Below are 26,061 nucleotides of genomic sequence, written 5' to 3'. Positions count from 1 at the left end.
CTTTGATGAAACAGACGCGCAAAATGCCCCAGAACAACACCACGATGCTCTGATCATCACCCTCCCCATAGGAAACTGCGAGGTACGGAAGATCCTGGTAGACACAGGAAGCTCCGTCAACCTGATTATGCTGGAAACACTAAAGGTCATGGGGTTCAGCGAGAAGGACTTAGCAACAAAAGAGATACCTCTAGTCGGTTTTAGTGGCGAAACGAAGCACTCTCTGGGAGAAATCGTCATCCCGACCTATGCCAAAGGAGTCAACAAGCAGGTAAGATACTTGGTTATCGATGGGCCCTCTACTTACAATGTGATTCTTGGCAGGCCCTGGATCCACGAAATGAAGGCGGTACCTTCGACTTACCACCAATGCCTGAAATTCCCAACGCCTTGGGGAGTGCAAGAGATACGTGGGGATCAGGAGGAAGCCAAGAATTGCTACAAGATAGCCCTAAAATCAACAGCCAGACCGCCAGCATAGCAATTACAGAGCCAGATCATCCAGGAAGAATACGTCGAGCCACCTCAGGCAGAGCTAGACGAGGTCAGCCTGGATGAGCTGCAACCAGAACGAACCATACTCATCGGGTCAGAATGCACAGGTAAAGTCCGTCAGGAACTTGTTCAATTATTGAGAGCTAACATGGATTGCTTTGCCTGGTCCCACAATGACATGGTAGGTATAGATCTAAGTATCATAACACACAAGCTGAGTGTGGACCCAAGCTATAAGCCTATCCAAAGAAGAGGAGGAAGATTGCTCCGAGAGGAACCAGTCATAAACCGGAGGTAGACAACCCGCTCATTTCTTGGAAAAATCGGGAAGTAAAATACCCTAATGGCTATCTAATGTGGTGGTAGTTCCGAAAAAGAATGGCAAGTGGAGGGTTTGTGTCGATTTTACGGACCTAAACAAAGCTTGCCCTAAGGACCCGTTCCGTCGCCGCACATAGACATAGACGCTATGGTGGATGCCACAAAGCAGCCATGAAATGCTCACATTCCTGGATGCTTGGAGTGGCTACAACCAGATCAAGATGCACCCTGATGATCAAGAGAAAACGGCATTCAGGTCAGAGCGAGGTATCTATTGTTATAACGTGATGCCCTTCGGTCTAAAGAATGCAGGTTCCACCTATCAGCGGCTGGTGAACACTATGTTCAAAGAACAAATAGGCCGAACCATGGAGGTATACATCGACGACATGGTGGTGAAATCAAAGCAAGTCGCCCAAAGACGTTGAACATCCGGGCGACACTTTCAAAGACCCGAGGAAATATGAAATGAAGCTGAATCCCTCGAAGTGCACTTTCGGAGTCTCCAGTGGGAAGTTCCTGGGATATATGGTCACGCAGAGGGGGATAGAGGCCAGCACCGATCAAATCAAAGCCATACTCCAGCTAGAGTCACCTCAAAAGCCGAAGGACGTGCAGCGTCTGACGGGACGGGTGGCTGCTCTGAACAGGTTCATAGCAAGGTCCTCAGACAGGTGCAGGTTGTTCTATGACATCCTAAGGAAGAGCCAGAAGTTCGAGTGGACGGAGGAACATGAGGCAGCACTCAACGAGCTGAAAAGATATTTGAGCACTCCACCACTCCTATCAAAACCAGAACACGGAGAGCCCTTGTCTTTGTACCTCTCAGTGACGGAGGTGGCTGTCAGTGCAGTGTTAGTTCGAGAGCAAGAAGGAATGCAGCATCCAGTATACTATGTCAGTAAGTCTCTGCTACCTGCAGAGACCAGGTACACCTCACTCGAAAAACTTGTACTTGCGCTGGTGACAGCCTCCTATAAATTGCGACCTTATTTTGAATCCCATACTATATCTGTGATAACTAACTACCCTCTTAAGACTATAATGAGGAAACCAGAGTTATCAGGAAGAATGGCCAAATGGTCCATACACCTGAGTGGCTACGATCTGAAATTCGAACCTCGAACAGCAATCAAGTCCCAGGCTTTGGCAGACTTTGTCTCCGACTTTTCCCCCTCCCTCCAGATGCAGGCTGAGAAGGAAATCCTCACTCTGGAGGAGGATAAAGGAGAGCAAGTATGGCAGCTGAATGTAGATGGAGCCTCAAACATGAAGGGAGCAGGAGTTGGTCTGGTCCTTAAGTCACCTCAAGGGGACCTGCTGGTCCAGGCAGTTCGGTGCGAATTCAAAGCTACCAATAACGAGGCAGAATACGAGGCCTTGATCCTGGGTCTGCAGCTGGCTCTAGATCTAAAAATCAGGCACCTCCAGGTATACAGTGACTCCCAACTCATCGTGAACCATGTAAATAACTCTTATGCAGCTAGGGACCCCACTGTGATGGCCTACCTGGAAATAGCGCAAGCATTAAAACTCAGGTTCCAGACCTTCAACATCAAGCAAATCCCCAGGGACCAGAACGTGGAGGCTGCCGCCCTAGCCGCCCTGGGGGCAACATTCAAGGCAGGTACAATCTCCACCGTACCTATCGTCCACGTACTAGAACCTGCAATATCAAAAGCAGAGCAAGGCAACGAAGGCACAGCTGGCTCACCACAATCACAGGAAAAAGAGGTGTTAACAAACACTGCCAGCCAGGAGGAGGCTGTAGACTGGAGGAAGCCTTATCAAGAGTGGTTGCAAAACGACACACTTCCAGCAGACAAAAAAGAGGTAAGAAGCTTTAAAATGCGAGCCTCCAGATTTGTGTTAATTGATGGTGTCTTGTTCAGGAAATCCCACGCAGGACCCTACCTGAGGTGCCTGGATAAGGATGAAGCCAGTGTTTTTGCATGCTATCCACAAGTGGTGAATGTGGAAACCATGCGGGGGCGGAGCACTGTCCAACAAGGCCCTCGGCGGGGGTACTTCGGCCCACGATGCGCAAGGATGCTATGGAATACGCGAAAAAGTGTGACGCCTGCCAAAGGCATGCACCAGTCAGCCACCAGCCTGCAGAACCTCTGCACCCAGTTATTTCTCCCTGGCCCTTTATGAAATGGGGAATGGACATAGTGGGACCACTGCCCAAGGCACCAGGAAACAAGGTCTACATGCTTGCCATGACGGACTACTTCTCCAAATGGATAGAGGCGGAATCATTTTCCCAGGTTACCGAGGCCCAGGTGATATCTTTTATTAAACGCAACATCATCTGTAGGTTTGGTATTCCATCCGAAATAATATGCGATAATGGGTCCCGCTTTATTGGCAATAAGACGAAAGCATTTTGTGCTAGTTGGAATATTTCATTGCGAAGTCTACTCCCGAAACCCTCGGTCAATGGCCGAGCGAGTCCAAAGAATAAAATCATAGTGGAGAACCCGAGAAAGAAGTCGGAAGAAATTGGGGGTAAATGGGCGGAGGAGCTACCACTAGTCCCGTGGGTGACGAACCACCCCTAAAGTAGCAACAGGCAAACTCCCTTCACTGGTGTTTGGGGTCAAGACATTATTCCTTCGAGGTTAGGGTTCCTACACACGGATACGGATGCCCGACGAGAGGAGCGGAACCCGTGGAAATGGCAAGCAGTCTAGACACGGTGGATGAGCTCAGAACCAGCGCCCAGATCAGGATGGCCTCATACAGGCAGACAGTGGCCAGGAGCTACAACAAAAATGTAAAGGTCAGGACCCTGCAAGTAGGAGACTTGGTCCTGAGGAAAGTTTTCCAGAACACTAAAAACCAGAAAGCAGGCAAATTTGCCTACAATTGGGAAGGACCGTACCAGGTGGAAAGTATCGTCGGAAATGGAGCCTACAGGCTCATGACAATGGAAGGGCAAATGGTCCCTAGATCGTGGAATATCATCCACCTAAAGAAGTATTACATATAAAGCGACCAGAGCAGTCAGCAACCAGACATGCAATACGACCCCACCAGGTTCCAGGTTTTGCAAAAGTGTCCTTTTCATTTCTAAGAGCTTCAATTTTTCAAATAGAACCTTAAAAATCCTTTTCTGAGCTTCCAAATAAAACTTTTGACTTCAAGTTATCAAATTGCAATCAAAATTTCAGTACGCCTTAAACAAATTTAAAATCTAAAGTTTATTCAACAATACACTTTGGGCTTATTTCAAAATTTGCATGCTCTAGAAGATAGGAGCCTGCGAAAGCTAATCTGGTGGAGTTTCTATGTACCTACACAGAGAAGCATGGATCTACGGCTAAGTATCCACATATCGGATGAACTAGGCTCCTGCAGTACTCAGCATCCGTGCAAGCGGGGTTCCTCTGAAACAGAGGGGCAATTAGATCCCAGAGCCTCCAATCAACGGAAGCCGGCAATTATACAACGAAAAAGGTGCACGCACGACAAAATAAAGGTACGCCAGAAAACGGCAGAATATTAACTAAAGCGCCTGAAAACGGCAAAATATCAAAGTACGCCTTGCTCCCATGAGCAAGGCCAAAACATACCGAAAATTATCCGAAAAACTAATAAAGTTTTATGCCACACAGGGCCCAGAAACTAAAGTACTAAGAATAGAAAAGGAAACTGGTTTAGGAGCCTCGTCAGTCCAGCACAACACGCTCTACCTCTGCAGCAGGAGCCGAAACATTTCCAGGAGCAGGCTGAACAACAGAGTTGCCCCCTGGAACCAGGTTGTCAGCTGTATGGGTTCCTCCCTGAACCTCTTCCTCCTCAGCAGCAGAGAAGCTGTCATCCTCCTCCAAAGCGTCAATCTCAAAATCCGACAGTATTCCCAAGTCAACTTTCTCTGGGAAAGAGTCAGCAAACAACCGTTCTTCCTCCTCCAGATCCCAAGACAGGTGCTTCCCCTCTTGAAACTCCTTGATGCAAGCAATCTTCATCTCCCAGGAAGAACAAGCGGCAGCGTCAGTCAGGGCCTTGGAAAGATTGGCTTTCTTCTCCTTCAAAACCTTGTTCTCAGCAGTCAGAGAGTTATTCACCTCTAGCACTTGAGCAAGACGCTCCTCTGACTCCTTCAGGCTGATGCGCACTGATTCAGTCTCCCTTTGAAGACCGGCCTTTACCTTTCTCTCCTCGTCCAACTGATCAAGAAGCTCCCTTTTTTCCGTCTGCAGGAGGCATACCTCATCTTCCAGCTTAGCAAGCTTCTCCCTAATAAGGAGAGATATCTGCAGCGACTGGCAGAAAGAAGGAGAATCCTCAATACAAAATTCAAAAAAAAAAAAAAAAAAAAAAAAAAAAAAAAAAAAAAAAGAAAGAAGCTGAAGGAAAGGTCTACCTCAAAAGCATGCTCAGCTTCCAGATCCGCCATCTCTTTTAGGGGCCTCTTCTCCAGCGACGAACGAGGTCCAGGAAGCAGCAAGCGTTCCAAGTAAGGCCAGTGACCAAGGGCCCTGGACCTGCCAAACCCTTCTGGGAGCTTCAAGTTCATTTCAGGGAGGGGAGCGTTAGGACCCTTAGGAGTGGAAACTTCCCTGTCCTCAGGAGGCAGCGATGCAAGGGGAGTAACTTCAACGGGCACCGAGTCAGAAGAAGTAGCAGGTTTCTTTGAGCAAGCAGCCTCGACATCCAGAGAGGACTCGTTCTTTCTCTTAGAGGCGGGCTTGGGGGCACCTCCAGTGGCCCTCTTCCTCCTCTGAGCCAGTATCATTTGCAAGGTAACCTTGGGCCTAGCAGAATCTAGGAGCCAGAAATTTTCAGGAGCCAGAAATTTTCGGGAACCAGAGATGAAAAGCAAGAAATAAATGGAAGAGGGTCATACCAGACGACATCTCTTCTTCCTTCTCTTTCACAGCAGGGGTTGGTGCACCAGGAGAAAAACCAAGCAGGCGGTTAAAGGAACGCTTTTCAGGAGACAGACCAAAAAGCTTCGTCAAGAAAGCTACTTCGTCCGACGAAGGAACCAGACGATTTAAACCTGCACAAAAAAGCAAGTAAGGAAAGTAAGAAAGCAAAGAACAAAGGAACAAACGGTGGAAGATACCATGTACCTGTGGTAGATCTCCACTTAGAGAACAAATAATCAACCGGAGGAGGGAGAGAACTAATTTCCACGAAAATGAAACGGCGGAACCAGTCAGCATCGTTGGGTTTTGGAGGAAAGATTATACAGTGCTCCTCATTCTCCCTAACGCGCAAGGTCACTTGGCCATGTCCCAGAGACCTCACGGTGAAGAGATGACCCAGATCCCCAAGATCAATTCCAGAATCATATAAGTCATTCATAATACAAAGAGGGATCAGAGTACGCCAGGCATAAGGAGCAACTTGGCATATGGCAAGGTTGTTAAAACGAAGAAAATCTTGAACTAACTTTGGAAAAGGAAACCTTAAACCTAGGAAAAAGGGGTAATAATACAAGCAAGTCCAACCCGGCCTACGAAAATCGGCCCTCTGACCCGGAAGAGGGACATGCACTACGACATCTTCAGAAAACCCAAACAACTCCTTGATCATGGCAATGTCGGCCGGATCAAATTCGGAATCACAGGAATGAGTGGGGGTGAGAATAGAGGTAGAAGGAAACAAGTCATCAGGATTAAAATTAAGGACAGAAGAGCTAGATGATCGGGTATTTTTTCGAGCCATTGCAAAAGAAAAAGAAAGAAAAACGGAGGGTACCTGGCGAAGGACGCAGCTTGAAGATGAAGATGAAAGAGAGATTTTTTGGGAGATGGAAAGTAAAGTTGAAATAAAGAAGGGAGAGGTATTAAAAGAGTTTATGGGAAATAGGGAAGCAAGTGGGCGGTTGGAGGAATGATGGGATGCGGAAGTTGAAGTGCTCAGGGAAACTGAAAAGTCCAGTCTTGTCACGTCAATAAAACTTCTGACGGTTTGGGAAACTGAAATTCCCGCTCAAGTGTACTTGCCCAGGAATTTGGGGGCAATTGTTGGGGATAAAATTCACAAATTTTATTAGCAGGACACGTGGCACAAATTGACTGGACAATCGCATGGCTTGAGGATCGCTGACGTGGCAATGAGAAGACCATTAGATTATCTTGAAGAAACACACGCAAGTGGCATGCATAAATCATAGTAGGAGAAAAAGTCAAAACAAACTGTTCCTATTTTTCAGGTAACGTCTCCTGGATCCTAGGAGACTGACCCGGAGGAACCTGCTGCAGCCAAAACCCTAGAAGGATAACTATAAAAGGGAGGAGCATATGTTTGAGGAGATCATTCTCTAGCCAACGGTTAAAAAAGAAACACCATTGTATTTCCTTACTTGCTGCAAAAATCTTGAAAGTGATAGTGAAAATACTTGGCGGGATTCCGACTCCCCCCGCGGTTGTTCCCACAACGGGTTTTCCGCGTCACCAAAATTCCTCCGTGTCATTTTTCTCCTTTCGTTATTTTCTATTTTTGCTCATCGATTTCTTTACTTATTCGAAGTCACAGACGATCACTTTGACCTCACATATTAAAATCTAATTGGTAAAATTTACCCAAAACAATTTGGCGCCCACCGTGGGGCCCTAGTGATCAATTTCTCATAAAGTCAAAATTAAGCAATTCGTCCGTCATCATGTCTGGATCCAGCGCGAGTTCGTCTAGCACCCAGGGGGTATCCTCTCAATCCTCTGGAGGAAGACCTCTTCCAGTGAGCACGGGATCAGTCACTGCTCCGTCAGCAGCCAGTCAGATGGCCCCGGTCAGCACCTCCCCGAGAGCCATGCCACCGCCTTTCAAGCCACCCCAAGCGCCTAAGGCATCAGCAGCACCCGTTGTTACGAGATCTAGCAGGGAAAGCAGCCCCAGCAGGACCCAGATTCAGGAGACTGCATCAGGAGGAGGCCTAAAAAAGTCAGGAGCCTCATCACCAGATCCAATGCGAGTGGTGTTGGAAGGAATGGATACCCTGCATCAGGAGGAGGCCTAAAAAAGTCAGGAGGCTCTGATTAAAAACGATCAACTCTAGCTGTTAGGCTATCAATGAACACAACCCTGATTAAAAAAAAATCCATTATACTCTATATTTTCCATTGGATCGGGGTCATGAAATATGGAAGAGGAAAAAGATAAAAGTAATACGAAGTATTGGTTATGAAATTAATATTAGACCGAACTTAAAAAAAAAACAGAAGCTTCATACCATAAATTGACGGGAGTCGGAATACAAATGAGTAGAGAGCATACAAGAAATAGCTCATGAAACATGTTCATTAGAAGATACAATTAAGCTATTACCTTAAATAAATAAGCTTATTAATATCACACTAATTAATCATAAGTCTAAAGATCAAGGCTAACAAGTTGCCTTATGTTCATAGGGTAAACCACATCAAGACCTCCACTGAAAGCCCTTTGGCCTAGTATAACGTTCACTTTGGATGTAGGGTGGAATGCATCCCAAAATACGTATTCGTCCCTGTTCATGCACGGTGTTTCCAATGGTAGACATGTAATTTCCCCTTGGTTGCGCCCTATTCCACAACAACCTCTATCGATTACCTTAAACCCTACAACCACAAAACCATAATTAATTAATATTATCATTTTATAATGTACTTAATTTTAAAAACTCGTAATAAAGAAAAAGTGTACCGTAGGAGGCAGGGCGGGAAAGGAGGTCATGAAACATGGAATCAATGTCGACGTAAATGAATTGAGAGCCAGGGAGGTTGGCATTGAGGTTATTAACCATAGTCTTAACATTAGCATTGAAAGGTTGGACCAATTGGTTAACTGATTCGGAGCATTTTCCCTCCGGGCTCTGTGCCAATATATTCGGCATACAACCCATCATTCCTAATCCGGCTATAGCAAACTTTCTCGCTCCTAAATTGTACAACCTCTGATTTCACAAATTAAACAAAAGCATCAATCGATAACATTGAAAGAGACTACTGCCTTAAATTTAAGACGGTTTTAAATAAGATTTTTGGTCAAGAGTCTTACAGTGAGTTGAGTAGTGTATTGTTGGACCAAGAGGTTGGCGAATTGTTGAGCATTGAACTGGTTCTTGGTAGGGTAATTGGGCATAAGATAGTTGTTCAAGTAGTCATTACTCCCCATTCCTACAAAGAACAAACATTGTCCAATTGCCCGTCTTACATCGTCTGTCCTTCCTATATTTGGTGTTATCATATCCAACGTTGCTTCAAAATTTGCCAACTGTTGGTTAAATGGAATGCGCCCCACCTGATGGATGGTAAATCACATATTTTTACTAAGGGAATTTTACTGTTAAATAGTTAAATGCTTCAAATGCATTAAATGCTTCACTCGCTCCCTTACAACGGAAAGTTTTGAGATATCGAGTTAAATTTTTCAATTTTCACTCCTCCTAATATGAGATTCTGGTTCTGCCACTAAGTCTATATTTATTATATTTTGGTTAATTTTGCTAATTATTTTTTTGCCGACCCTCCAATTTTAATTTATTTTTTTATCTCGTGCATTATTTTAATATAAGGTTCAAAAAATGCAGAAGAGAGATAAAAAAAGTGCAATTAGTTTTATGTAAGACGTTTTAGCACTAATAATATTGTCTAAATGAAACAGATTCAAACTACATAGGAAATGACCAGTAGAAGTAAAAAAAAGTACTAAATAATCCGTATTACAATATTTTATGTAATAAGACCGTCTTACACAAAAATGTGGATGGTAACTTAGGAATGGTGGACAAATAATTGAAGAGAAAAAGAATAAGAGCTTACAAAATTCCTGCCAGTAACATCAAGGATACCAGCAGCAGCTGAGGCATAGTTAACACCATGTAGCATTTGTTGGCCTCTTGCTTCTGAGAATGCTGGTGTTAATGGAAGACCTAATGACTCCGCTGCATTTATTTTCATATTTATATTCATATCAGACTACCTGATAAAATTTAACTGATGTAGTAAAATCCATGTTCATATCAATTTTGTAATCAATTTCCTCAAGTTGACTTGTATTCATTATTTTGTCACCATTAAAAACATATTCAGTGCATTAATTATACCTTGTGCCTGAAAAATATGTTAACCACAAATAAAAGCATAGAGACATAAATATACCAAAGCAAAAATGGCACTCTCTTTTCTTTTGCAATATTTTTCAGACTATTCAGAGTATAAAACCGATTTTGGAACTTCAACCATGAGCTTATATTAAGCTTTTGTTTGAGATGGTTTTTTGACACGGTATCATAGCAGGTATGGAGAGGCCTGCAGTTGCATCCACACTTCAAGCTCAAAAGGCATTCGTGTGATGGAGTGTGTGAGAGTATAAAACCGATCTTAAAACTCTAACCATCAGCTTAAACTTTTGGTTGAGATGGTTCTTCACATATTCAATGACACAACTATTTAGGAACTTTAACTCGAATTTTTTTTCAAAATAGGGTTATTTAGCAAACTATTTCTCGCTTTAGGGCCGGTTTCAAACTATTTCTCCCCAATAGGTCTACGTCATCCCTTTTCATTTTTTTTACCAGATTTAAGCTAAATCGTTATGACAAGTAGCGATTTGATACTTTTTTCAGTAATCCCAACTGTAAGCTGGGGATGACACAAAAAGTGGCAAATCGCTTTTCCATGTAGCGATTTGGCCTCAAATCATAATCATTTGCTTTTTTCCCAAAAAACAGGGGTCATTTCTTCAAGAAGATCACCAACCATCTCACCCACTGACCCACGTCAACCCCAACGACCCACCCAAATTCCTCAAGCAATACAAGGCATATTCAAAGATTCCGAGTCGGGCCATAAGAAGGGTTTTTCGATATCGCTGCGCCATGAAGGGTAAATGAGCTGATCAATACCGTCATTGGTAGTAGCAGCGTCGAGTGCGGCGAAGTAGGTAGTGAAGTAGGTGAGGATGAGGTTGACTTGGCGTGGGGGAGAAGGGTAGTTTATAGAGTGGTGATCCAATCTTTGTAGAAATCTTTGAATTGGCGAGTGTTCTTGAATCGGTTTATAGTTTTAATCATATTTGTTTAATGATGAATTTGAAGAATTAATGGTGAAATTGAAAGGCTTGTTAGGGATGTTTGATATTGGGGAAAACGGGAATAAATGAAAACAGAGGAAATAGATGGAGATTAGAGAAGATGAAAATGATGTTGAGGCCAAATCGCTACTGTATTTGGCAAAGCGATTTGCCACTTTTTCCCAATTTACAATTGGGATTAATGAAAAAGTATCAAATCGTTATTTGGTATAGCGATTTAGCTTAAATCCGGTAAAAAAAATGAAAAAGGATGACGTGGATCCAGGGGCGTCTTAAAATAAATGGAGGCCCGGTGCAACACAGGAAAATGAGGCCCCAAATATGAATGCATAAGTCTATTATAGTTCGATGTTTGTATTGAATTTCATTAATATAAGCTTGTAATCCGGTGAGCAAAAGCGGAGGCCCGGTTCCCGCGCCCGTGGTTGCCCGTGGCCTTAGACACCCCTGCGTGGATCCATTAGGGAGAAATAGTTTGAAACCGGCTCTAAAACGAGAAATAGTTTACTAAATAACCCTATTTTAAAAAAAAATTCCAAACTCACTATAATTGTAAACCAAGTAATAAGAAAGAGTATGCTATTCGTTAAATTTGCCTCACTATATTGAGTTAAAAACAATTAATTTTGTGTAATATTGTTGTATGAGGTGCTAGTTAACATAATTATTTAATTATCGTTAAATGACATGTAAAACACGACATAATATAAAATCGTTCTTTCAATGATTTTATACTCACTTCAACCGAAGTTGTTTCTTGATCTCATTTTTTTTCTAATGTTATATTAAAGTCCGAATTTTGAACATAAGTATACCAATAACCAATAGTAATTTATTTGGTGATAATTGCTTTTGAAGAACAAATAGATTATTTTGAAGGTAATGTATATGAAAAAGACAACCTCACTACTAAGTTGGTATAAAATCACTTCACATCTTACCTAAATACTCGTACGAATTGTTTTATTAATTAACTAATAATCATCTTAATGAGCAAATGAATAGTGTTATCCCAAGCTAATGGGACCTAAGTCACCTAACACAACACATGAGCTATGAGTAGTTGGAAATGAATTAAATATAATCACGTGCCTCGTTCATGACTGCATGTACGTAGTATCACCATGCACGTACAAAACGCCACAGTTAATGTATGTCAGAAAATATTTAACACATACTTCCTCCATTCAACTCCACTCTACCACTTTGCTTTTTCACGTTTGCCAACGCGTGTTTTACGTACTAAATATCGTTAGCTACGTATTTGCAAAAATTATAAAAGTTAGATATTTTTAATGTACTCGTAAAGACGAATCAAACAAGATCCCACATGAATATATTTTCACTTATATATTGAGAGAAAATCAAAACTGAATGTTCAATTGTGAATAGTGTAAAAAATGGAAAGTGGTAGAGTGGAGTTGAATGGAGGAAGTATATCTCTAGGTACATTCACATTTTAGATACCCTAATAATTATAAATATTTGAAATGAGAACTAAAAACTGTACGTACTGAAAGTTCAACTAAAGTTCATTAATTTCCTAATTTCATTTTCATTTTTTTCGGAAGCCAGGCAAGAAATCGAAAAGGTCTTAGCCTAGTGATTAAAACTAAGTATTATGACAATAGGTCACACAATAACTTGTAAAAGTTCTCATGTTATCGTTAAGGAAGACATATAATCTTAGGCTCTTTACTTATCGCTTAATAAGTAATAATCTATTAATTATGGGGTATTTTATTAAAAATAAACAAATGACTATTACGAGGGGATGAGAGAATATAAGTTGATATATATATATAGAGTAATGGAAAGAAAGAACTAACCAATCTCATCAACGATAGTGTAGCCATTGGAGAAGCGGCCAGTGGGACCACCATTGAAGTCGATACCATATGGAAAATAATTAGCTTTAGCAAATGAAGGCAAGTTATTGTTGTTACCATTATCAATCAACGAGTCTCCGAACACAAACATGGCCGGAACCAATTCTTGCCTACTCCCTCTTCTTGCACTATCATCTTGGCCTACACAACCACATACAATAATAGCCATCATCACCGCCACCGCCACCGCAATTAAACTCCTCATTTTTGTTTTCTGTTTCAGAGAGTCTTGAAATGTGGAAATTTACTAGACTTTGTTAGAGTTGAATATATATGATGTTATAGACTTACAGTGATATTTAAAAGGGAAGGTTGAAGGTAAGAAAAATAGGAGGGTAGTTCAGTTGTAAATGAGTTGGGTGGAAGAGACAGTAAATTAAATTAAATGAGGAGTGTAAAGTTCCAAGGTGTTATTATTGGTTAGTAGTTGTAAAATGTGTGTTTGTTTGTGCTATTATTTACTGACCTCAACTGTCTCCTTATTGGATTTTGACTTAAGCCAGGGGACACATTTGTCATACTATGCTCACTGTCAACTGTTCTACTCCTAGCTAGGTTGATTCACTAAATGAGTTGCCCAAAGTTTATTGTCGCAAATTCTCATTTCAGCTAGTCTTACTTGTGACGGAGACTATCCGTCACAAGTCACAAGTGAGTGACGGGTCACTTTCCTCTCACACAAATGCAAGTGAGACGCTTCATTTTCGCCCCACTTGCCCTCCCACTTGTATTTGTCTGAGAGGGAAGTGACCCGTCACTCACTTATGACGGATAGTGTCCGTCACAAGTGAGAATTTGTGTTCTCATTTACGACGGAAGCATGATGTCTTAAATTTAAGATTGGTCAAATACAAACTCACTTGTATAATTCCCTAGGCATTTAACTTTTGTCTTATTTAAAATATATTTAACACATTTTAACCTTAAGATGGATACATCCGTCTTAAGAGAGACTTGTGTTGTATTATTATTGGTAAGAGTCGTAAATATTTGGAGCATTTGTGGGAAACCTCGATGTTAAATACTTTGACAAAAAAGCTTAAAATGATATTGTGAATAATAGGTCTCAGGTTCGAATCATCTTCCCTTTTATTATAATGCGACTAAGGATGCACTTTATTAGACAAAAAAAATGATATAAAATGAAACGTACTGAATTGTCTAAAACACTCGTAAAATATATATGTAAAGAATTAACTGGGACAAAAAGAGTAACATGTTTGAATACCAAATCTCAATAATAGAATTATCAACAAGTGCTTGGTAAACAGTAGTAGTAGCAGCAGCTGCAGCAAATACCACACATGAAAACAGCATACTATCAATTCAATCGACTATGCAACACTTAATTTGCTTATCAGTGTTTACCAAAAGGGGTGTGGAAAAGAATTTACAAATTGTATTAAAAATATCAAATATTTTTATCATGGTTTTATAAAACAAAGAAAATATACTAGGAGCGCATAAAGAAAACAGTGATGAGACGACAGATGAGAGCAAAAAGAATTAGAGTATAATCCAACAATTGACTATCGAGAGTAGTGGTATAGTTATATCCCCTATGCATTGAGAGGGAGTTTTGAACCAAACAGCTTTTCAGACAATTGACATTTTATGTTGTTAGACTTGTCTGCTACGAAAATTTTATGCCTTGTAACCGTAAGATATAAGGATTTAAGAACAATAAAGATTACGGAGTACATTAAAACTGACCCCAGTCCCTAACAATGGCTAAGCCCCTGCTATCAGGACCTGTCCATTTCAGTCAAACATTGCAAGACGACAGATAAAGCATATAAATAATCAATTAATTTGGACAGGAACAACATAACACCGCCATGTATTGTATCTTCATATGATTTTTAAGAATATTAAGAGTATACGCAAGATCATCCAATTTGATATTCCTTCACTGCTGCTGATCTTTGCTTTGAGCTCGCTGAATCGCCAACATTTTGAAATTGATGTTCCTTCACTGCTGCTTGTCTTGTTTCAAACTTGCTGAATCAGCAACATTTTTGTGTTTCACTGGGGCAACTTTAGCATGGCTTGAGCGCTCTGCCTGACTGAATGATATTAATACATGCATGACGACTGTAATTATTCCCAACGCAACAGCAGAGAAGGTGAGCCCTTTCCATGAGGACAGAAGTGATGACCAGCGTAGGAATCTCACCACTCCTAGAACAATACCTAGTACCCAAAATGATACAACCTGCGTTTTCCGCCAAGATAAATGGATGAAATAGCTCAAAAATTAACAAACCCAGTTTACTATTAACTGTGGATAAGCAAGAGTTTTGACTGATTAGCTTACCACCAATGACTTCCATGGTCGAGTGCCAGTTTGGAGGAGCTGATCGCCAAAAGTGTTGTTGGCTCCATGTTTGTCCAACAAGGCATCCTTTCGTGTAGACCAACAGAGAAGATAAGGCAACAGAGTTACTCACATATAAATATACGTTTCACAATGCACGAGGGTAGTAGAGCATCAAACCTTGGCAACAAAGGCATCTCTACACCATTGCGCAACAGCCTCATCTGTTTCAGGAAGATCTTTCAATTTATGCCGTGTGATATGCACGTGGACCTGTAAATAAATGAAAGATCAAGTTTCTCACAAATCATAAAATTGGTAGCACTTTCAACACACCCCTCAAAGGCAAGACAACCCCTACAGCTACTCAAGAAACACAAAGTAGCTAGAACATTGCTTGGTTAGGATGTCTCTACGTTATACTCAGCAGACCAAACATAAACTCAAGGCGTAACAATCCAAAAATCCCATTTAACAAGCACGGGAAGTTAAGGTTGAGACACTTCTTTTCCAAGGGGGTTCTATCACGCTACCTAATATGTTCATTTTGACTTGCCCTACATTTTTTCTGACAAAAATTATCCGACTTCTCTTTTTAGAACCCTGTCAACGTCATTGGCTCGCCGGAATCACATCATCATGCTATTTTTCTCCCATTTTGATTTTCTACCCAGTCTAATTTTTCTTTTTTTAAACCTCCAAAGTGTATATATTCTCCAACCATTTTCCTCGGTTTGATTTACTCTTCCATTTCTCTCAAACCCTAGGCTCTCAGAATCCCAGATTCTAAAACTGGGTCAACGGCCCTACCTCCGACTTTCTGCTCTCAAGTCCCATATAGGCTATAACTAGTATGAACTATGAAGTATAGCCATGGCAGCAGACCACAGAGAAATTTTCATGATAAGAAGGAGGCTAATTGGTATTTATTACCAATTATATATATAAATAATTTTATAAATTACTATCTAGTACGGAGTATAATTATTGTAACGAAAATTACTATGGAGTACTTCTATGACATTTTTGTTAAAGCCAAGTACTACTTAAAATGAAATCCGGTCAGCTTTTTTATGTGATTTCTCGTCAGTTTTAGTTGGTCTTATTCTTAATGGTAATGTTTGGTCCCTTTTAATGGCCAATGACCTGATTGCAATGTACAACGTAGGCCAAAATTACTAATAAAAGCTGACTAAAGTTGAATACAGGTACCAATTTGTAAAAAAAAAGCTATCATAATAGCTTAACAGGTACTCCGTATTAATTTCAAAAAGAAAATAATATTAGGTGTATTTTGTAAAAACATGTACATGATAGGTAATTAAAAAAGGTTTGTGAGGTTTTTGCTAGGGTGAAAGAAGTGAAAAAAACCTCTTTCACTCTAGCGGGAAGCAGACAGGTGGGAACGAGCGAAGCGCTACATAATGGCATTAGCCAGTTGATATAAATGAACAAATCATAGTCATGGACGTATTTTCACTTACCACGGATGACTGTCCTTTGAATAGCCCCAACATTGTAGGTTGGGGTGAACTTTTTGGGATGGCTATTGTCATGTCATATATAGCTGGGACAAATGAACGCATGTGACTTACTGCTGTAACAAAGCCCTGCATTCATATCAAGAAAACAGGCGAAAAAGTTGACACAACGCCTGGAATGCTCAGCGGCTGCAAGCCCAGAGTAAATACAGAACAAATTGTAAGAGTAATTAGTAGTAACTAATACATAAATTAAAAACAGGAGTGCTTTTTAACAGGCCTCCCTATTGTTTGGAACCACCAAATTCTTTAGCAAACTACCACGTCAATGAAGATTAGAGAATGGAAACCACAAGTAAAAGCAATCAACCACCCCAATTATGCATGACATGAAAGGGTAAACATCAGCACAGTGACCATTCATTAGCGCCGAAGTAAAAAAATTAGTGCTAGAATCAACTAGAAAGAAATTAAATGAATAATGTTAATACAATATCAAACTTCTGATGAAAGATGTCACTACAAAATTTATAAGCAGTGAATAGATATGTAAATTTTTAGGACGACTAAGTAGAACACAATGGCTTAGTTCTTCAGCAGTTGCCCATCTTCAACACATATTCCCTTTTTTCTTCTCTCAAGGCACATACAATTAGACAAAGACTTAGAATAACAACAAACAGCTACCTTTGTACGTGGGATCAAAACATTCCTGGGAACAGGAAGCCCAGTTGAAGTTGCATATTCTTGAGCTGCTAAAAGTTTAGCTTGAGTAAACCGGGTGCCCTCGACAAAGAGAGCTAGCCAGAAAGGCAGAGGGTAGTCCTTGAGCCGTTCAAGACCAATCTGTTGGAAGTCACAAGCGTCGAGTAAGGATTTAAGGAAAGCTGGAAATAAGTAATGGTTAGTTGTAAATGATTTAATGTGAGAAATATATATATACCTTCAATGTGCTTTCATCCTTGGCCCAGCTTCTCTCCAGAAAAAGATACTCTGAAAACCACATTGACCAACCTATTACCTGCATGCACACAGGGGTGGGAGAGGGAATTGCGATAAAATTCATTAGAATACAGTTCCGTCAACGTGACTTCATATGAATCCTTGTGAAAGAACACAAAGGGTAAAATATGGTGGGAGTATGGCAACACACAGTTTTCAGTAAAATATTGTAGGAACATTATTTACAAGTAAAAGAAATCATTGGCATACCCCAAAAAGTATAAAGCCCCAAAAAAAAAACGATCATCAAAGATAAATTGAAATCATCCCAACAAAGGAAAGACTTGGAGGGAAAACCCATCCCTTCCATTTCCCTTCCACTCTCTTTCCCTCCCTTCTTTATATGCACACACACCCTCAGAGACATACCAACCTACCCATTCCACCAATTAAACAAAAAAAAAATTCAAATACCCACCTCCATATTTAATTTTTCATAAGGAAGGGGTATAACTAACACAATGGAGTCACTTTATAAGAACAAGTCACTGCCTAAGATAACGGGTTACTTTTTATTGTTTTTGTCAGAGATAAAACCTGTAAGAAAATAACTCGAGTAAATCTTTTAAAAATTTGAGATTCTCTTAGAGGATCCGTTTCAATGTGTAACTACGAACGAATAAAGTTCTTGGCTTGGGAGACTGTACGTGCCAGCATCCTAGCGACCTAGCCTCACTTGAAAAATATTTTTCACAAGACTCTCCTTGCACTCTTTAAATCTGTCAAAGAAAATAGTTAATTGCTTCATAATACCAAAATATTACTCGTAGCATACTTTTTTTAGTACATGGAAAATAGAAGGTGACCAACATTAATAAATAAAGCTCCGGCTTTGACATACTAACCCTAATTAAATACCAATTCATTTATCGTTTTCCTTTGCTGATGATCATTTAGCTCTCCAAATTTTCTAGTCTACAACAACAGTAACAAAGCTTTTAGTCCCAAATTTGTTATTGACTATGGTTTCTATATTTACGAAGTGGTCATTGTGGACATGTCCCACGATGTAAACAGAATTGGATCAATAGATACATATGCGCACGAAAAAACACTGCTCTATAAAAAGACAATCAGTTGATGCCAAATGATACTGATCTGCAACGTCAATTCCATGTAAGTGAGCATAGATAATTAGATACTAGGATTTGCCTATAAAGAAATACAAGAGAAATTTGAAACACAAAAATCAGTGTCTTTCAAGAAAAAGTAGGTCAGCTGCGGCCAAATAGTAGGTTTGTACAATCAATCCCATACATAAAGTGAGCATGGATACCAGGATATCCAATCATGGATATAAAAGATAAAATACAGGAATTTGATAATAGCGCACTTTGTAAAGAACCACAATTTCTACATGTTGAAAAGATTAAGTAGCACAGAGTTTCTGTGTCGCACACTCACACAGAATACAAAGCTTAGAGTTACTACTTGAACTAGAAGACCAAATATTGCTTCCAAATTGATAACCAGATTTGCCCATGTACCTGTTTCTGATATTTTAGTACACCCGGGAAGAAAAAAGTGTATGATCTAGGCTCCTATCTCCTTTTTCATAACTAAATCAATCCAATGCCATACATCACATCTGTTTGGAATTTGCACAGAGACCGTGGTAAGGAAAGATACTCTTTTACTCATTCTAAACCTCCCTTCCCTCCTGCTCCTAGGATGATCCTGGTTAATCACGGTACTCTTTCCTCTCATTACTGCCTCCTCACCAAGATGCTCCTAATTACTCACATACATTCCAATATTCAGTATCTCCTCCTAACATCTCAATCTAATACGCACTACACAAGTTTTACATATTTGGTTTTCAAAAAGTCATTCATCTAATGACATGCAACGATTAAGGTCCCCGAATTTAATCCGACACATTATTCAACTCAAAGTCCCCAAATTAGAATGTCGTTGAGCAAAAAAATAATATACAAGGGTATTTTCCTCCTGTACTTTCTATTTTGTTGTGCAAGAACGAAGGCCAACTGTGTGGTGTGCTGTTTTGTAGTAGATTTGAAGTGGGTGTTTCAGACTTTCATCCATGGATCTAGGTAGGGAGGCAAGGGTCGCTAGTGCAGCTTTCGCTGGTGATTGCTAAGGTTGATGGTAAGTTATAGATGGTCGGAACGTTGGAGATTTTGAGTGATGCCATGATTTCCATCGTGGAAACCGGAACATTTGGGATAGTAGCCAGAGGTAGTCGCTGTGGTCTAAAGTGGATTCAAGGGTGGCCAGGATGGTTTAGGTGAAGTTGTGGTGACCTGGTTGTTGACCTGTAGTTCGCACGAGGCAGAGGGTATGGAGGCTAGATTCCAGGGAGCCTGGGCGAGTGGAGTTGGTGGGATCCATAATCCCATAATTGTCATTTCCATATTAATTACAAACCAAAAACTTACCTAAAATGGAGAGATAAACAATTCACTAGAACACCTCAAATGGAATACTTGTCAATTAAAAAGGAGTCACATTACAAGATTGTGAATCACATTTTGGTCAACTTAAAACAATAAGAGAAAAATTACTCTTACTGGTGCACCAAATTACCGTACCCCCTACCCAATATACTTCCTCCATCCCAATAACGTAATTAATTTACTTCATCTCAAAAAAATCTTCCTAGTTTGACTTGCACAGTCTCCGAGACACCACTTTGACTCGATTTTCCTCTATTTATAGAAATGTTTTATCATTCAAAAAAAAATTGTGAAAGATTTTTTTATGATGAATGTAAATATTTTATTATTCTGTTATAGTTTTGATTATTTCTACACTTATTAATGGTCAAAGTTTTTAATCTTTGACCAAAAAAGTCAAACTAGGAAGCTTGAAATTATTTTCTTAGATTAAGCCTCCTATTTATGAGAAGTTCTGCCGTCAAGGAAAGGATATTTATATTTAATCCTATTTAAACATAAAATTGTACCATTTTCATTGGTATAGACGTACAGTGAGGAGCTAAACATAAGAGTACCAAAGAAATTTTCACAAAAAGTTATAATACTTGTCTAACAAGTAACAGCATAGACTACCAGATCAGTGTCGTCGATACACAATTTAGCAAGCTTAAAATGACTAATGGAAGAGAAACAGGAACATTTTGGAAGCAATTAGTCTTTAACTAGTTGCCAATTCATGAAATAAAATGAAACAAGGGACGCAATAAAAAGTGGAACTGACGACAATGTAATGCCAAGGGCTCCCACAATTGGTGAGGTAGGAGGGGGTCAAATGTACAAAAAGAAAATAAATAAATGGATGACAAATCAATACACTTTACCAATCCACAGAAGTTATCAGTTGAACACATACCGGAAGGAACTTTGATGATTTCTTCATAACAGCTAGTGTGCTACCAAGACAACCTGCCCGCTGACAAATAATTCTAGATCAGCTAAGTAACTAAATGATTGAGCCTAAACTCTGAGTACTAATTTCACAAGAGATTGGCTAAATAAAAAAATGGAAAAGTTCTTGAAGCATAACAGTCAATACAAATTAATGGCTGCCTGCTACTAAGAAATTACATCAGACTTGCCTGTGCCAACACCCATCCCACTAGCCAGTCAATGTCACTTTTGTGATTACACATCACTAGTGCATGCTCTTTACCTGACAAGAGAAAAAAACCCAACAATGCTCAAAACCATTTGAAAAACTACAAGAAATAATAAATGTAAATAAATTCTAAACTACTTGGAGTGACACAACCCTCCACAAAAATGTACTCCTCGACCTACGTTCCAAACCTATCCTATCCAAATTGAATTCAACATCAAGCCTCTAACCGAAGATATTTACACCCACCACCAGAAGAATAAAAGGCGAATCGCATAAAAACTGTTTGAGGAATGTGCTGATTAGAAAGAAGAGTTTTATCTAATGAAGATGAGGAAGTAGGCAATAATATGGATTTTTATAATTTAGGCAACTTTCTAAACAGCATTTGCAAAATTATTTCTCTAAGGGAATGAAGATATGGGAAGGTTGCATGATGAATAAGCCTAATGTCCTGCAATTTTAGAAAAGCCTAGGTCTCATGACTTCTCCGCTACTTCAATTTGGAAGTGCAAGGCTCCATCACAAGCTTGCTTATTCGTTTGGGCTGTAGAAAATGAGAAATCCGCATAAGAAAGAGACAAAGTTTGGCTAGCCAGTATACTTTGTGCGTTGAAGATGAAGAATCGATGGATGTTTTGCTCTTTCACTCTTGGGTCTTGTCATTGTGGCACTTATCCTTGTCCTTTTTTCGGCTTAGGCTGGGTTCAGCTCTATAAGGCTAAAGATATTCTTTTGCCTTGGAAGAGAAGGATGAAAAAGGGTTGGATTATCAAATTTCGAAAGAGTTTTTTTCGCTATTTGGTTGAGTACTTGGATCAAAAGGAATTATCATAATTATAATGACATTACCTCTATGGCATTCGATTCCACTTTTTGTGGCCTTTCAAATCATCATTACGCATTTTCAATGAAAGTTGTAGAAATGAAGGACTGAGTGAGAGAAACAACGGTATACAGGGAGATAGTAATAGATAAAATGACTATTTTTGGGTATTTCTTAATTTATGTGCCAAAATCTAGAACTTGTATAAAGAAACTGTGGAGTACAAGTTTGACTTCTACATTGCATGTTTCAAACTCTCACACCACGTCATTCACATAAGAATCTTCCCATATACATAATAAAAAGCAAAATCAGAAATTTCCATGAATGTTTATACATACCCATTAGCTGAAATGTCTCGGTGTCGGTGAAAATTTTGATCTGCATTGCACATGCTAACCAATTATTTCTTATTATTGACATTATCATTGACATGATACACTGAATCTAAAATGCATCAATTACACAAAAGGTCCACAGTGAAACAAAATAAAATTATCCAACACAACACAATGTTGTCAAAATGAAGCAAGTTAGGACACGTTCAATACAACAAATCAGAGTCCATATTTTGATGATAATGGAGATTCGGAGTCCATGAATCCATGTAACCGCAGAAAATGATGTGCAGAGTAATAAAATGAGAAGTAATCAATGGTCATAAACCTGATATTCTGATTTATAACATTACCTCCTTTTGGCTTTGATGTTTAACTTTGACCATTTGACCAAAAATCTCTCCAAATTCAAGTAAACGTACAATGCCATTTTTGTTAAGTTTGATTTATCAAAACAACTACTTTCCTATTATATCATTTACAAAAATGTAAATACTGTATATTGTGAGGGGGAAAAAAAGCATTTAAATTCGATTACCAAACTCAAAGGGAGACAATATACAGGGATAGAGAGAGTATGTTTCATCGGCCTATTCAGAACTACAAGATCTCTTAAGGAAATAGTATAACACCAAATGGACGCATGAGGAGGGGAGGGAGAAATTAGAGGATAGAGCAAAAGAGTTTTTTCTCCAAATGTTTCCTATGTTGAAGAGATTTTGATAAGAGACTCATAGAAGGGAAAATGGATCCCTCCATCTCTCCAAAACAACTTGCTAAGTGCAAACCAAACAAGGGATTTTGCCACCCTTTCCTCCAAATTATTTCATGCAAACAAAGGGTAATCTCCAGTTCTCCACACCAGGGGAAAAAAGTCGTGTAATTTTAGAAGGAATCCACACTTCATGCACCGAAGCTAACTATTAAAAAGAAGCGCAGCAGACTTTATCTTATCACCACTTTGAAAAAGACAAACAATTGTGTCTAAAGATAGCATTCAATTTTGTTTCAGAATTCAGAACATGTACACTATTGAGGGTTATACTCCCTCCAATTCACCATTTTCTTCCCCTTTCTTTTTCGCACAAGAAATAAGAAATTGAATTTGAACCACACAAAACACACTACCCCACATGTTATTGAATTTGAACCACACAAATCAACCCAAAAAAGGAAATAGGGAAGAAAACCTGAATAATCTGTTTACGGAAATAGGGAAGAAAATAGTGGAGTGGAGGGAGTATATATTTAAAATTTTTAGTGTTAGGTTCATTGATAATAAAAACACGTCTTAGTTTGAAGAGGCGCAAGGCGCACCGAGACGATAAGGGGCTGAAGCGATGAGGCGCAAGGCGAAGGCGCGCGCCCTATTTTTTTAGCTTTATTTGATTTCCGAAATAAAATTTTGGGCAACGATACTCCTTTTAGGAGTTTTCAAGTTGACTAACATCTAAAGGAGTAAAGTTTAGGAATGATGGTGCAAAGAAAAGGCATATCTAAAGATTTAGACGTGCTAATGAACCTCGCTTAGTAAGCCTTGTCCAAAAGGCGCACCTAAAGTGCACCGAGGCGTTTCGGATAGTGCCTCATCAAAGGCGCGCCTAACAAACTAAGCAACACATGTCTTTGGATAGAAGGAGAGGCACGAAAGATGCGGTGGGAAAGTATGAATTCCCTTTCATAGAGAGCATCTTCTTTTCATCTTATTTTAGCTCGATTCCAGAGAAGTTTGAAATAGCTTAAAATCTCAGACAAGTTTAAAAAAAAATTGGTAAAATAGTAATTTAAGAAACAACAGAAGACAATGCTTATAAGTATTGTGTGCTATATAGAGGAGGAAGTTCGAATAGAATGAGTTTCCAAAAACAACTTGCAGGTAGCCTTAGATAGCCTAACAGCAATAACCATGTAAAGGTTTCACAACGAAGCAGGATCAAAGGTTCAGGCGTACACAACCTTTCCTCCTCTTAGTAGAGCCATGAATAGTATAGAATTATTGATACAACTAGACTTGAAGTTATTGTTTCGTACCTCTCTCGTATGGCACTCATATTGAATTAGGCAACCTTGCTACAGACATGATAGTACACTACCATGAATCACTCGAAGTTTTGAACAAAAACCTAGGAACATCTTGCAGTTTTTCAAAAATTAATAACCAGAATATAATTCACCTGGACTCTAGCCCACCAATCAACAAGCCAAACAAGCTCTAACCACAACAGCTCTGCCACCCATCTGTTGATCCGCCGGTAACCGTTCTTTGACAAAGGCCTCACAAGAACAAAGCATGTTGCCTAGGAAGAGGAAGACAAGCGAAGCAAGTTTATGTACGAATTCACTGATATGCACTCCCTCCGTCCCAATCATTTGTTTACCTTTTTATTCTTTGTGAGGGGTACTTTAATCAAACGTAAACAAACAATTGTGAGAAAGGGAGTAGCATATATGGGTAGCATAACACTAGTTCAATGATTTTCATTCCTTTAATATAATAATTTTACAATTTCACTAAAAATGATTTACTCGTAGCAAGCAAGCTAAACTAAGCTAAAACAGCTCAGAAAAAGCAGGAGAAAATGAAAGATATCGCGCGAATAAGGGAGGTGGTATTACTTGAATGACGTTGACAGCGAGGCCGGACAGAATGAAAAGAAGGCCCAAAGGAACCATCACAGCCGCAGCCGGTATCGCCATTCTCCACTTGACCACTTTTTTCTTTAATTACCAAAACCGCCTACAAAAATAGGGCACCTAGAATGTGAGTAAGAGCTGCCTACGCTAGTTCAGGAAATTCATGAATTGGTCAAAACCCTAAATTGGAAGCAGCAAGCAAGTCGGTTGATGTTTATCAACTAATTTAATCGTACGACTCAAATAGATCAAATAGTCACAACATTTAATTAATTGCAATAAATGAAATGGAACTGAATCGAGGAAAACGAGTACGAGTATATCTTACAGGCGACGGCGACGGCGGTTAACAGCGAAGGTGGAGTAGAGCTTAGTGAGATCAGATGAAAGTGAAGTTTTAAGAGGGGGATCCAGGTTGCAGGAGTTCCAGCTAAGGTAGAAGAACAGCTGAGTTTATTTGTGAAATCAACTAATCATGCGATTTTTGCAATACCCTTTCTCACTCTCATTCTCCGGAACTGTGCTTTTGATTTAACCACGGAGGTAAACTGATTTGTCGACGGACCTTTTTTATTTGCCCATCTTGGCCTTAGGTGATTGTAAAAGTTTAAACAGATTCGGTGAAGTTTCTAACGGACTAGGACTCTAGGAGGGATGAGAACGGACCAGGTCGAGTACGAGCTTAATCTCGTTTGACTTATACTCGTGAAGCAAAATTTGAGCTCTGTATGATTTCAAATCCACCCAAGCTTGAAAATTAGGGTCATTGTCAAGATTGAAAATTCAAAATCAACTTAACTTTGGCCTATATGTAATCATCTAATTCAATTTAGACTAGATCAATTAAAGTTGATAATGATTAAGAGATTATAAACTTAAGGTAATAGGCAAGATTGATGATGTGATTTTAAGCAAGATTCTTGATGCAAATCTCAAGGTTTGGTTTTATAGGTTTTGTGTGAATAAGATGTGAAAATAAGGAATCGGGGATCAAGGGCGTGCGTAATAGGTTTAAGACCTCGCGAAAACCGCATCATGCGGGAACACAACTTAGTTCGCGTGGTAGGCGCAACTCGCGTGCTTGTCGTGTATGTGTCAAACAGTTGTTAAATAGGTGTCACGCTTTGTTGTTGCTACTTGCTCGTTACAGTTTTACAAAACTATGTAT

General features: G+C 39.7%; 4 protein-coding genes across 4 annotated transcripts; 1 reads left to right on the top strand and 3 right to left on the bottom strand.

Annotated features, from left to right (window-relative positions):
• Positions 1 to 1,284: 1,284 nt before the first annotated feature.
• On the top strand, positions 1,285 to 2,973 carry LOC141641561 (uncharacterized). The gene has a single exon (XM_074450218.1). It carries the CDS (start codon positions 1,285 to 1,287, stop codon positions 2,971 to 2,973), a length of 1,689 nt encoding a protein of 562 aa, XP_074306319.1.
• Positions 2,974 to 4,298: 1,325 nt separating this feature from the next.
• LOC141641560 (uncharacterized) lies at positions 4,299 to 6,498 on the bottom strand. Its single transcript, XM_074450217.1, has 4 exons — positions 6,021 to 6,498; positions 5,672 to 5,953; positions 5,189 to 5,589; positions 4,299 to 5,087 (listed from the first exon to the last, which is right to left on the bottom strand). The coding sequence occupies exons 1-4, from the start codon at positions 6,496 to 6,498 to the stop codon at positions 4,491 to 4,493; spliced, it is 1,758 nt and encodes a 585-aa protein (XP_074306318.1). The 3' UTR covers positions 4,299 to 4,490.
• Positions 6,499 to 7,979: 1,481 nt separating this feature from the next.
• LOC141643262 (GDSL esterase/lipase At1g71691) lies at positions 7,980 to 13,168 on the bottom strand. Its single transcript, XM_074452336.1, has 5 exons — positions 12,678 to 13,168; positions 9,576 to 9,697; positions 8,812 to 9,054; positions 8,458 to 8,707; positions 7,980 to 8,372 (listed from the first exon to the last, which is right to left on the bottom strand). Exons 1-5 carry the CDS (start codon positions 12,940 to 12,942, stop codon positions 8,146 to 8,148), a joined length of 1,107 nt encoding a protein of 368 aa, XP_074308437.1. The 5' UTR covers positions 12,943 to 13,168; the 3' UTR covers positions 7,980 to 8,145.
• A 1,211-nt stretch (positions 13,169 to 14,379) lies between these two features.
• On the bottom strand, positions 14,380 to 25,564 carry LOC141643261 (1-acyl-sn-glycerol-3-phosphate acyltransferase 2). Its single transcript, XM_074452335.1, has 12 exons — positions 25,222 to 25,564; positions 24,876 to 24,996; positions 24,434 to 24,556; positions 22,263 to 22,302; positions 21,076 to 21,149; positions 20,850 to 20,909; positions 17,479 to 17,556; positions 17,223 to 17,381; positions 16,539 to 16,664; positions 15,235 to 15,327; positions 15,055 to 15,141; positions 14,380 to 14,952 (listed from the first exon to the last, which is right to left on the bottom strand). Exons 2-12 carry the CDS (start codon positions 24,954 to 24,956, stop codon positions 14,710 to 14,712), a joined length of 1,164 nt encoding a protein of 387 aa, XP_074308436.1. The 5' UTR covers positions 24,957 to 24,996; positions 25,222 to 25,564; the 3' UTR covers positions 14,380 to 14,709.
• Positions 25,565 to 26,061: the final 497 nt, after the last annotated feature.

Source organism: Silene latifolia, chromosome 2, assembly GCF_048544455.1.
Source record: "Silene latifolia isolate original U9 population chromosome 2, ASM4854445v1, whole genome shotgun sequence".
NCBI lineage: Eukaryota > Viridiplantae > Streptophyta > Magnoliopsida > Caryophyllales > Caryophyllaceae > Silene > Silene latifolia.
This window is presented reverse-complemented; position numbering and strand designations above follow the sequence as displayed.

Excerpts from the sequence above, each read along its gene's own strand:
- LOC141641561 (XM_074450218.1), top strand. The coding sequence starts at position 1,285 with ATGAAGCTGAATCCCTCGAAGTGCACTTTCGGAGTCTCCAGTGGGAAG.
- LOC141641560 (XM_074450217.1), bottom strand. The coding sequence starts at position 6,498 with ATGGCTCGAAAAAATACCCGATCATCTAGCTCTTCTGTCCTTAATTTT. Across the intron at positions 5,590-5,671 it reads GGAAGAAGAGATGTCGTCTG|ATTCTGCTAGGCCCAAGGTT; the intron begins GTATGACCCTCT and ends TCTGGCTCCTAG. Across the intron at positions 5,088-5,188 it reads AAGCTGAGCATGCTTTTGAG|TCGCTGCAGATATCTCTCCT; the intron begins GTAGACCTTTCC and ends TCTTTCTGCCAG.
- LOC141643262 (XM_074452336.1), bottom strand. The coding sequence starts at position 12,942 with ATGAGGAGTTTAATTGCGGTGGCGGTGGCGGTGATGATGGCTATTATT. Across the intron at positions 9,698-12,677 it reads CACTATCGTTGATGAGATTG|CGGAGTCATTAGGTCTTCCA; the intron begins GTTAGTTCTTTC and ends AAATAAATGCAG. Across the intron at positions 8,708-8,811 it reads AATACACTACTCAACTCACT|AGGTTGTACAATTTAGGAGC; the intron begins GTAAGACTCTTG and ends TTGTGAAATCAG.
- LOC141643261 (XM_074452335.1), bottom strand. The coding sequence starts at position 24,956 with ATGGCGATACCGGCTGCGGCTGTGATGGTTCCTTTGGGCCTTCTTTTC. Across the intron at positions 21,150-22,262 it reads CGAGACATTTCAGCTAATGG|GTAAAGAGCATGCACTAGTG; the intron begins GTATGTATAAAC and ends TTCTCTTGTCAG. Across the intron at positions 16,665-17,222 it reads TTTTGATCCCACGTACAAAG|GGCTTTGTTACAGCAGTAAG; the intron begins GTAGCTGTTTGT and ends ATATGAATGCAG.